The 12,678-nt window shown below is 33.8% G+C and overlaps 1 protein-coding gene across 1 annotated transcript; it reads left to right on the top strand.

The window, feature by feature from the left end:
- The first annotated feature begins 5,490 nt into the window (after nt 1–5,490).
- On the top strand, nt 5,491–12,460 carry LOC104246313 (uncharacterized). Its single transcript, XM_009802113.2, has 9 exons — nt 5,491–5,982; nt 8,760–8,911; nt 9,514–9,609; nt 9,698–9,760; nt 10,544–10,612; nt 10,706–10,808; nt 10,898–10,969; nt 11,874–11,962; nt 12,065–12,460. The coding sequence occupies exons 1-9, from the start codon at nt 5,664–5,666 to the stop codon at nt 12,215–12,217; spliced, it is 1,116 nt and encodes a 371-aa protein (XP_009800415.1). The 5' UTR covers nt 5,491–5,663; the 3' UTR covers nt 12,218–12,460.
- Nucleotides 12,461–12,678: the final 218 nt, after the last annotated feature.

Genomic DNA, 12,678 nt, shown 5'->3' with positions numbered 1-12,678 from the left:
GTTACGAGAATTCATCATGGATTGATTAGTTATATGTTGGTTGCCAACCTACAATAATCCTCTTCCTTTATTCAGTTTTGTGACCAGCAATATGAATAAGCTCACACAGGCAGAGTTAAATAACTAATCTCCAGGTAGAATCGGGGACCTTTAGTTTGTGAGATTACCGTGTTAATCAATTATAATACTAATTATTTTAATTTTGTATAATGTTAACCGGGACAAATATAAAGGGATAAACATGGTTAGTGCATGAGAGTCTATACAAATAAACTCAATTTGTTTGGGATTGAGGCGTGACTATCATTGTTTTATATTATTAATAATTATCTAGGCACATAAAAGGTAATTAAATATTACAGTTCTATTTATAATAACGACAATTAGTAACCTGAAAAATAATACAAATAGCGTTTGTACACCATATTAATTTAATTGCACTTATTTATTTTTTTAAATGCATTTCTTTTTTCTTAACTACAGCAAATAGCATGGAGGAACATAAGGGCCAAAAAGGAAAGAAAAAAAAAATTGGCATCCACATCAATCTGACCAATGGTGTACTTTTGTGTAGGGCTGTTCATTCGGATCGGATATCCGAAATTCGAACCGATCCATTCAATTTCGAATTTTGGATTTAGGATTGGATCGGATTTCGGATTGTGTTTATTAAAATTTCGGATTTAGGATCGGATTCGGATTGGTATATTTTAATCCGATCCGATCCGAAATTCGAAATTATTAGGGCATATATAAATACTACACTTTAATTTCGGATAGTCAGTACTTCCTTTACATCAACCTCCAAGTTACTACCTTTACAATTGCTAGATTTAGCTATATTGGCACCATAGTACTCTCATAATTGCATAAACATGAATTTTTCTTAATGTATTGCCTCTTTTACAAAGAAAATATACATATTAGTTTAACTTTGAGGCATAATAATACGATCCGAAATTCGATCCGATCCAAACTTTAAAATCCGATCCAATCCGATATAATTCGGATCGGATTCAGATTGCATTTTTTAGAATCCAAAATCCAAAATTCGAATCCGAAATATGCTAAATTCGATCCGATCCGATCGGTGCACAACCCTACTTTTGTGGTGGGATTATAGTAAATCTTGAACGAATGTCAATTTTTCAACTATTTGAAGTGGCAAATGGCAATAATTGAGATTTTTCATCATGCAAAACAACTTCAGAAAGTTAATGGCTTTGTTTCTTATTTATTTATTATTTTTATTTGATATTCAATATCCTTTTTGGAGTCCTAATTAATATAAATTCGTGTTATATAACGCTCATTAAACGTGTTTCCGTCAGAATTTCTTTTATGTTTAGGACTCTATTTGGCTAAAACGACTGATAGATACTCTTAATATAATTTGGTATTATCTGTTTTAGGTTATATATGTACAGTTTTTCTCAAAAGGCCTCATACCATTAACCCCTCACCATTATGGGCAAATTTAGAGATTAACTATGTGCTATTCACATGATTCAAGTTATAAACTGGGTCATAGATGGGCAAAGGCACTAAGTCAGACCCATGCCACATTCCGCCATCTCCACACTCGTCCAACCAACCAGAAGCAGAGCTAGAGCATATGTTATAGGTTCGGCCGAACTCAGTAGTTTTAATCCAAACCTTATTTTGGATCCGCCTCTGCAGCCAACCATTGGCTCTTATATGTATTGTTGGATTAAAACGGTTCAAACGTACTCTTAACATGGTGTAATATTGTCCGCTTTGATCTTCTCAAAATGCTTTATACCATTAAGAATATCTAACTCCTTATAAGTAATTTTTTTTTCTTTTTACTTTTCATGTTGTACTTTATTCACACATATCCAATAAACTCGAAGCCGAGACATCTGATTATCGAAAGTTTCTTCGACAATATCCGGCTACAATTGGACTTCCATTGGAACAACATATCTTCATAGCCATTTCGAAACATATTCAGAAACATGCTAGCTAGTTTCAGCTGACCAAAGTTCATTGAATCCAATCGAAGCTCAAATCAAAAGTGTTACGCAAGAAAACTGTCACGAAAAAAAGGTGCAGAAAACTTAAAAAGACGGATAATATGAATATGAAAGTGTACAATTCAAAATATATTGCTACGAGTTCATTTTGCCGTCCATTTATTTCTTTATTCTTGACCAGAGCTTTCAGGTGCTCTCGGTATGAAGTCACTTTTGTTAGGGAACATATTATCCCAATGTGGGACTTTCCGATTGGAATCCGAATTTAGTTGGACCCAAATATAAATATTACAGTTCTTTATAATAACGGTAGTTAGTAACCTGAAAAATAATACAAATAGCCTTTGTACACCATTTAATTTAATTGCACTGATTTTTTTTAAAATGCATTTTTTTTCCATAACTACAGCAAATAGCATAGAGGAACATAAGAGCCAAAAAAGGAAAAAAAAAACTGGGATCCACATCAATCTGACAACAATGGTGTACTTTTGTGGTGGGATTATATTAAATCTTGACCGAATTTCAATGTTTCAACTATTTGAAATGGCAAACGGCAATGATAGAGATTTTTCACAACCAAAACAACTTTAGAAACTTAATGGCTTTGTTTCTTATTTATTTATTTCTTTATTATTTTCACTATATATTCGACATCTTTTTGGAGTCGTAATTAATATAAATTCGTGTTATATAAGGCTCATTAAATGCGTTTCCGTCAGATTTTTTTTTATGTTTAGGGCTCTATTGAGTTTAAACAATCCATAGATACTTTTAATATGGTGCGATATTATTCATTTTAGGCCAAATCCATATAGTTTTTTCTAAAAGGCCTCGTACTATTAACCCATCACCATTATGGGCAAATTTAGAGATTAACTGTGTTTCATTCACATGATTCCAGTTATAACTCATAGATGGGCAAAGGGACTAAGTCGGGCCCCAACGCTACATTATGCCATTTCCACACTCATCCAACCAACCATTGGCTCTTATACTCATTTTAGTCCCGCTGTTGGACTAAATGGTCTAAAGATACTCTTAATATGGTGTGATATTGTCCGCTTCGAGCCAAGTCGTATGATTTTTTTCAAAAAACCTCATACTATTAAGAGTAACTAACTCCTTATAAGTAGCATTTTTTTCCATTTCTACGATACTTTGTTCACATATACTTAACAAAGCTCGAACCCGAAACATCTGATTATCGAGAGTTCCTTCGACAATGATGCAGGCACATATGCTAGCTAGGTTCAGCTACCTCTAAGCAAAGTTCATTGAACCCCATCGAAGCTCAAACCAAAAGTGTTACGCAAGAAAATTGTCAAGAAAAAAAGGTGCAGAAAACTTAAAAAGAAGGATACTATGAATATGAAAGTGTACAATTTAAAATATATTGTTGCGGGTTCATTTTGCTGTCCATTTATTCCTTCGTCCTTTATTAGAGGTTTCAGATTCGAGCCTGAATATGAAGTCGCCTTTGTTAGGGAGTGCTTAATCCCCAATATGAGATTTTCCAGTGCGAATCCAGATTGAGTCCGGCCTCAATATAAGTACCGGACACCAGATGAGAAACCAAAAAGAAAAAGAAAAAGAAAAAGAAGGTTCTAATAATTGATTGGAATCATTTTCCTAATTTTAGCTTTACATGTTTTATTTTAATTGGTTACCTGCTTCTCTATGTTTTCTTGATTTTTGTCACACTAAGTGCACGTTTGGACATAAAATTTGATGGAAAATTTTGAATTTTTTTTTTTTTTCGAAATCAGCATTTGTTCAAAAATTTCCAATTTTCACAAGATGCATTTTAAAATTTTTTGAAAATTTGAAAAACTGCAAAAAGCTATTTTTCAAAATTTTCACTCAAATCACTCACAAAACTTCAAAAACAACCCAAACTGAAATTTATGTCCAAACACAACTTTAAATTTCAAATACCATTTTCACTTGAAAAAAAATTTCACAATTTTTTAGAATTTTACAATTCTTATGTCCAAACGCCTACAGCCTACTAATAATGGTAGGGATATATTAAAGATTAATTTATTGAACAACTACGTTCAAAGTTCGTAATTCAATATCATGGTGAAAATGCCGTGATTTAGTTTTGTTCGTCACATCAAAAAAATTAGAGTCGAAAATTTTGGTAATACAACCTAGCTATGATAGAGACAGTTCCACTAATTAACAACATCGTAATTACTTAAAACAGGAGATCTTAATTACAATCCATAATCCATTTTGACTAATAAAAAAAGGTCAGCTTTAAGATAGACAACTCTTTCTAGGAGGAAAACACAAAAGGTAAAGACTTTCTAATGTGTATAATCCGATATTAAACAATTAAACAGATTTTTAATGTGTATAATCCGATATTAAACAATTAAACAGATTTTTATTACTCTCACCCACTGTTCACACTAAATTAACTTATTTATTTATAATTATGAGCACAATTATCCTTTCACATAATCATACTACTCTTCTCTGTATCGTTCCAAATTACCTAATATTACTGAACACACAATTTATTCCTTCCTAAACCCTCCTTAGTTACATAGACAGAGTCAAAAATTGAAGTCTATGGGTTCAAAATTCTATTCTTGCATTGTCGGCTCGATGGAGTACGGGGCCTAAAGTTAAACCGTTATTAAAGGACTTTGGAGACAAATATTGTTAATGTTATTTCTCCGTGAAAAATAGCATAATGTTTGAAACTATGCTATAATGATTATTGAAATGGTTGATTACAGGATTTTCTTATCAATATAAAAGTAATTATTTAAAATATACTTATTACTATATAATATGTAAAATTTGGGGCCTTATACTTTTTGGGGCCTAAAGCCTTGGGGTTGAGCCATCTCGGGCTCTCGGCTCCCGAACCGTACGTGAGCTATCTCGTACCACTCTTCCTAAGAACTTGAAGCTCCCCTTTCTAAATAGAAAAAGTGTATTTACAAGGAAAAAAAAACTTTTACTAGATTCTAACCAAATAACTTGTCCATATTCAGTGGGTTTCTTAAGACAATTTATTATTAGAATTACAATTATTGAGTTCTACTGAACAGATAGACTATATTTACACAACCGACCCTAAATTCCACTTGTGAGAATTCAATAAATTTATTATTTTTGTTGTCGACCGAAACCGTAACCTATATTCTAGCTCCGCCCCGACATAACTATATTAAGAAAGATAAAGAGAGGGTACTAACTACTGGTAAGAATTGATTGGAATCATTTTCCTAATTGTCTCCTTGTAGATGTTTTATCCTTGCAAATCTCCAACTATCCTATTATCTCCACTTGTCACATTTCCATTGGCCACCTAGATATCCTCAACTACAGACAAACACACATCTTAACTTGGACCCCACTTTTACACCCTCTAATCAAATCTCCACCGTCCATCACACAATCATGTCCAATCAAAAATCACCGTTGACTTAACAACGAAAAACAAAAACCAACGGTTGTTATTAATTCAATCTTCTTCTTCCTCTCTGCTCAAAAAACTCTACCACAATATGCACAACGACGCCGGAGAAGAAGAAGCTGAAGAATCTAAAACAACTTAAACGACATCGTTTTGTTAATTTCTCGGTTCACTATTAGCTCCCGCTAATACACGCTTCCGGTTTAAACCGGAGACTTTGTGTAAATATGGAGGTACCGGTGCTAGCTCGGTGTACGAATACTCCGACGACGTCGTTTATGGGATGTAAAGTGAGTCAATTTGATTTTCCGATTAGGAGAAAGCTAAATAAGAGGAATTATAAGGCGAAGTTTTCAGTGTTAAGAGTTAAAGCTATGGCGGAGAGGTCGAGTAGTGGTGAGGCATCAGTGGATGCTAGAGAGAGAGAAAGTGGAGGTTACACGGGAACTACTATGGAGGTAACAACATTTAATCAGAGCTTTAGTGATACGCAATTGCCTGTTTGGGAGAAGATTGGTGCTGTCGTCAGACTCAGTTATGGAATCGGTGAGTTCTCAACTCGTTTTGCATTTTCTTAATTTTTTTTTTTTTTTTTTTCTGTTTGAGTTCTGGTTTCCTTTTTGAAGACTATTTTTGGGAAAGAAGCCAAGGAATATTCATATAAGTTGAATAGATTCAATGAATTCAGAATTTTATTTTATGGCTTTTGGTTTCCTATTCTTTGGTCAAACATTTGGTATATGAACCCACTAACCCGACTAATTTTGATTCGCGTCTTAAAATCTTACTGTGTTCTTTACAAAGAGGACTTCATTGTCATAATTCGAACTTGAAACTTTTGATTACGTGTAAAAGAATTTTTATCATTCCAACTCGGGGTGTTCATGGTTCGGTTTGGATCGATTTTTCCTTAAAAAGAAACCAAACCAAGTAAGTTGGTTTTTTAAATATTAGAACCAAACCAAACCAATTAAGTCGGTTTTTTCTCGATTCGGTTTATATCGGATTTTATCGGTTTTTCGAGTTTTTTGGTTATTTGTCGGTTTTTTTTCTTAAATATAAGACATACACTACCAAACACATACTCCGACGACCACATTTTCAACGTAACACTATCAAATCAATTGCCCTTTGAGAAATTTATTATTTACTAAAATATATTGATGATAATTGAATCAAATAATGATGAGTAATTTAACGACTCAATTAAAAAAAATTTTTAACATAAAATGGATTCTTACACTTAACAAAAGAAAACTACCAATCAAACTAGAATATAAAGGTAAAGTACTGTACTAAAAGTGCAAACGATTAACATTCACCATAAATTTTTTGAAACTTTCTATAAAAATATACATATATATATAGGTGTAATAATAAATTTGAAATAGCTACTCCTATAGTCGGTTTGGTTCGGATTTTTTCGGCTATTTTTTGATTAAAATCAAAATCAAACCAAACCAAATTTGATCGGTTTTTAAAATTCAAAATCAAAACCAAACCAAACCAAAAAGTATCGATTTTTTGATCGGTTTGGTTCGATTTTTCGGGTTTATGAGATAGTGAATTTACAAGTGATTCTTGGAATTGCAAGTAAAGGGAAAGGGTTTTTGTCCTTGTCAAAAGGGAAAGGGTTGTTGCATATCTTCTTTTTGCTTTCTGTATATGTCATTAAAGTGCTTCTAAAAGTGGAAAAGCTAAGGTTTTTCTTCTTCCTAACTTTTAGGTTTTATTGTTGGTAGGACAACAAATGCCAAAAATAAATACACTGCAATAATTTTGCAGTCAATTTAATCATTTTTCCAATCACATGTTAAGTGGTACTTTGTTTCCTAAGTAAGAAATATAAGCAATTGTCAGGAATAGGATTGTATTTATATCCTATAACAACAATAAAATTTCTCAAGTGGGGTCTGGGGAGGGAGGCTGTGTCCGAGAGACCCTCAGCTCAAGAAAACGAAAATAGACAATAAAATGTATTTATATCCTACTATAAATAAAATTATTAATGAAACAATTTTAGATAAAATTGAATACTTTCGTTGTTTTTGCTCATACTTGGCTATTGAGGAAAACAGAATTGTCGTTAGGCAATTGTTAGTATGCATTAGAACAAGTGTAGATGTATTTTAGAATGATAGAAAATACAAATTTATTTACTTTTTTAAGAACAGTATAAATAAATGAAGTGATTTTAAAATTATTAAGAACATGATAATAGAAGAAAAATAGGCGAAAATTAAAAAAAGAATAAAAGTGGAGCCGGAATTGATCATTCTAATGCATGTGGGCTAACTTTGAATAGCTTTAAACTTAGCAACTTATTGGTAATTTTTATTTTATAGAAATCTTTTGTTCTTTCTTTTTCCTTTTTTTAATAAACCAATTTTATTTGTTAACTCAACTACATGCTTCTGTAGAATTACATTTAGAAAAGCTTTTTAGTCCAAACACTACCAAAAAGAGTTAAATGCTAAATACAAAATAAACAAATAATAACTCCATCCCGTGCCACTTAATTAGAAGTAGAATTGTACTTACAGGAGTAATTTGAACTTTGGCAATAGTTGTTAAAATATGTTCTAGCCTAACTAGCAGTACTAAGGTCTCAAAATCTTTGATATCTTGATTCTAATCTTCCTCTAAAAAAAAAAAAAGAAAGTAGTCCCTATGCGCGGGTCCGAAAAGGGCTGGAAAGGTCTATTTTATGCAACCTTACCCTATATTTCTGCAAGAAGTTGTTTCTACGATTTGAACCCGTAGCCTCGTGGTAACAAGACAACAATCTTCCTCAAAGAAGAATAGAATTTAATCATTATACTTGAGTAAATTGAACATTGCAATTATTATCATAGTACATATCCCCAAAATGTAGGATGTTGATTGTAATACTACATATTCATTTTTTTCTTCCAATGTATTTATTTTTTATCCTTACTTTTTTAATACGGTGTTATCTTCCACTAATATATATCGGATAACTGTGACACCACAGATAAATATCACCTAGTGTTTTTAATCCTGTGTATTTGTTTGTTTGTTACATTGTTTATTGCATGTATTTCTTCCAGCCTTGTATGAGTCCCATCCCATTAAATTTTTTGGATATCTTTAGAGAAGAAAAAGAAAGACCTTCAATCATTCTCTGATGTTCAGTTTGTTTTTGGGATTTTTACACAAATAGCCGCTCGGTTTTACGTTTACTTTTTCTAGCCGGTATACATAAATTATACACTGATTTAACATTATTTTATATATATAATTTAAGTAACTGAGTGGGCTGCTATTTAGGTTATTTCTTCTATGTTTTTTTTTGAACTCAGGCATATACGGAGCAATGGCTTTAGCAGGAAAGTTTATATGCTCAATGACAGGAATTGACTGCACAGGAGGGTTCAGTCCATCATTAGATGCCATTGTTGAAGGACTAGGATATGCAGCTCCCCCGATTATGGCTCTTCTATTTATACTAGATGTATGTTCAACTATTCCCATTTCTTTCCTGCCACAAACTGTAACAGTCCAGCCATTGGTGATGTTATCCGCTTGTGTGGCTTTAAAACACATTACTAGGGTCGTCTGGAACTTGCTTTCTTATATGTCAAGCATCCCTCTCGTGTTTTGTCGATGTGAAATTTGCCTAAGAGTGTTACAAAAATATATTTAACAGCATTCTTGGTTTACTTAACTTGCATTATTTTCTTTCATCCACATATGGCTTCACTAACTCTTAGAAAAGATGCAACAATGTTAACCTTATACTCTCTCCGTTCCAGTTTATGTGAACCTATTTCCTTTTTGGTCCGTTCCAAAGAGAATGGTCCTTTTTAATTTAGCTTAAATTTTCAATTCTACCATTAATGAGAAGCTTTTATAACCACACAAATATTCTGGACCCCATTCTGACATGTTTAAGACCACAAATTCCAAAAGTTTTTATTTTTTCTTAAACTTCGTGCTCAGTCAAACAGGTTCACATAAATTGGCACGGGGAGTATTGCAGCCATTCTAGCTTTGTCCATCTGACATTCTTGGATTATATAACCGATGTTTTATAATAAATTGCGGTGTTTATAGGATGAAGTTGTGAAGCTATCACCTCATGCTCGAGCTATTAGGGATGTTGAGGATGAAGAGCTGCGGAATTTCTTTTATGGAATGTCACCTTGGCAGGTAAAAGATTTCTCAATTTCAGCATCAATAGTTATGTCACAATACAGTGAAAGGTTGATACTTAATGGATTTTGATGCAAATTTGTAGTTCATTCTGATTGTGGCTGCTAGCTCTGTTGGAGAGGAACTTTTCTACCGTGCTGCTGTCCAGGTAAGATATATATCATCCATATATAGCCTGCAATTATGAATTCGTTAGTCCAGTTGCAGCCTTATTTTTTGGATCAATAATACTCCATTTCACTACTTTCCTTCACGTGACTTAAACTCCCACCCGGTGTCAATATTGGTACCGCGCTTACCCTTTCATGTGAATCAGACATCTAACCTAGCGGTTGGAGGTGAAGGCAGCTCACCAACTAATCAAGCTTCTCTCTTCAGCCATCTATGTTAAATTGTACAAACCTTGCATTTCCTACAGTTTTAACTAATAATACATACTCTGAAAACCATTTGGTGAAATTTTCTGCGCTTCAGTTTTCCAATGTATACATTTATTTTGTTAAAAGAAATAATAGAGAAAGAAAGAAGAATATAGAAAAACGTAGAAACCAGAAAAAGGCTTGAGGTGTGTAGAACACTTTATCAAAAGATTGGTTATCTGGCTCGAGGGATAGTGATCTTCGGGAATACAAACCACACTTATTTGAATGTGATGATTGTTGTCTTTTGCCTGATCTAATTCACTTTCGGAAGAGCCAACTACTTTCTTATTTATTGGAAATAATCTCAAAAAGGTTGAAATCTTTTCAGAATAGACATGTCTTTTGTTAATAACCACTTTCATATTACAATCTGTCCAACAATATTATCAACAGACTAATTATTTTTAACCTGTCAAACTTAATGGAAATGCATGGCAAAAAAGTTATGTTTCTCATAAGTTATGTGATTCTTTCCTCCTTGCTCCTCTCTGATTATCTTTTAATTACAGGGAGCTTTAGCTGACATTTTCTTAAGGGGCAGTGATTTTGTGACTGATGCTAGAGGAATGGCATCATTGGTACGTCGGATTCTATTTCTAGACATCCTTCTCCAAGTTAAATATCCAAAAAAATTCCATTGCTCTGACACATTCTGTTTCCTCAAAATGTAGACTGGTGTTTTGCCACCTTATGTCCCGTTTGCTCAAGCATTTGCAGCTGTAATTACAGCAGCTCTCACTGGTTCTTTATATTATATGGCAGCCTCTCCAAAAGGTCAGTTTCATAGGGTGCAGTTTCAAATCCTTCGTTGTACTCTGCTCGAACATGCTTAATCAGTTGGCTATTTGCTGTTTCACTTTCAGATCCTACCTATGTTGTTGCACCCGTGTTGAAGTCGCATTCAGGCCGTGAAGATCTAAAAAAACTCTTTGCAGGTTTGACCTCTCTCTTTGCTCATGACAAAAGCAAGACAGCTACCACTTGTGATGATTTGAGTCCAAGCCTTGTTAACATAATGCAATAAATCTGGGGATTCAGGATCAAGGCAAATAGATATATTTCTACAGCTGACTGACTAAAATAAGAGATAAAGTCTGTCCCTTAGTCTAGTTTATATCCACAGCTGACTAAATAAAATACAACTGTTGTGACCTGCTTTGTATCAAAAGAAAAGCAAAGGGTTTACGGCTTTACACAACAAGCAAAACGGCTTTCTATCATAGTTGCAAGGGCCAAACACACTCCTGATCATCGTTCTACTGCATCTGGCCTGTCCTCTAGGCACCTTTTATAGAAGGCAGGGAGCGTGATAATATACCCGCTTCTTTTGCTCCATTAGACCTTCTCAAGCTTTTTCATGTAAGAATAGCTTTCTAAACTATTTTAAATAATATGAGACCACCAAGCCTATAGGCTAGACTCTCCTGTCAAAAACAACGTACCTACTTCTCATTCTAGGTGTTAGCATGTAGTGAAGACTGAAGAGTCCCCTTTTCTGTATATTGAACTATGTTGCCCGAACTCTCAAAAAATGTAGCTAGGTGTGCATCAGATCATCCGTACAGGTGCGACAGCATTTTGGAGAGTCCATGCGACATAGAATATTGAAGGGGGTTGCTTCACAAGTGTCACCGGAGAGACGGAGGAGAGATTGGATCAAAGAAAAATTAGTTTGAGTTGAGCTTATTGAGGCAGAATTGATTGATACGAGTTTTTTTTTTTTTTTGGGGGGGGGGGGGGGGGGAGGGTAACCAATATCATGAATAGTTAGTAGTGGAAACGTCCAGCTCATATTTTTCATGTGTGTTAATTTTATCATCTACCTGAAATGTTTTGCAGCTTGGTACGAGAGGCGACAGATGAAGAAGATATACTCTCCGTTACTAGAAGCCATGTTAGCGCTTTACCTTGGGTTTGAATGGATACAGGTAACATAGATTTTCGTTTTATTTATTGGTACTAGTCATCAAAGGTTGTGTCGACATGAATTTTATGTCAGTATAGCTTATTTGTTCTTACAAATGCAACAGACAAACAATATTCTTGCACCTATAATCACACATGGGATATACTCTGCTGTTATTCTGGGACATGGACTTTGGAAAATCCACGATCATCGGAGAAGACTACATCAGAGAATCCAAACACTTAAACAAGAAGGTAATAATTCAAGAAACTTGTAAAGTGCCTACAATAGTGAGAATCAAATAATTAGCTTGCTTGCAGGAACCTTTTGAACTGTAATTTGGAGAGGTCGTAGTATTGTATAAATCTACGTAGCATATACGAATAATATAGGTGTATGGCTCAAGTCAGTTGTATACACTAGGCTAGCAAATATACACTAATACACACATCCACGTTATATTGTACCTCATGTAAATTCTGACCTTATATATGAGAAAGTCACTTCTTTCTTGGCTTCAGTAATTATAGAACTATTATAAGCCTCAGATTGTATTAAGACAAATAAATTCTGTAGTATGATAATACTTTTTCTTTTTTTGGTTTAACAATCTGTTATTCGGAACTCACTGGCCGAGTGCCATATGGTATACAAATTCACTACTCATTTAGTGATGGTTTTGCCCTTTTAATCCAAATTTACTTGATTAACTTCTTTGTTTATCTAATTTGCTAATGT

This window comes from Nicotiana sylvestris, chromosome 12, assembly GCF_000393655.2.
Source record: "Nicotiana sylvestris chromosome 12, ASM39365v2, whole genome shotgun sequence".
NCBI classification, from domain to species: Eukaryota; Viridiplantae; Streptophyta; class Magnoliopsida; order Solanales; family Solanaceae; genus Nicotiana; species Nicotiana sylvestris.
Note: the sequence above shows the minus strand (reverse complement) of the source record. Positions and strands in the feature narration are given on the sequence as shown.

Coding starts and splice junctions, on each gene's coding strand:
- LOC104246313 (XM_009802113.2), top strand. CDS start 5,664: ATGGAGGTACCGGTGCTAGCTCGGTGTACGAATACTCCGACGACGTCG. Junction 5,983..8,759: donor CAGACTCAGTTATGGAATCG/GTGAGTTCTCAA, acceptor TTTTGAACTCAG/GCATATACGGAGCAATGGCT. Junction 10,613..10,705: donor CTAGAGGAATGGCATCATTG/GTACGTCGGATT, acceptor CTCAAAATGTAG/ACTGGTGTTTTGCCACCTTA.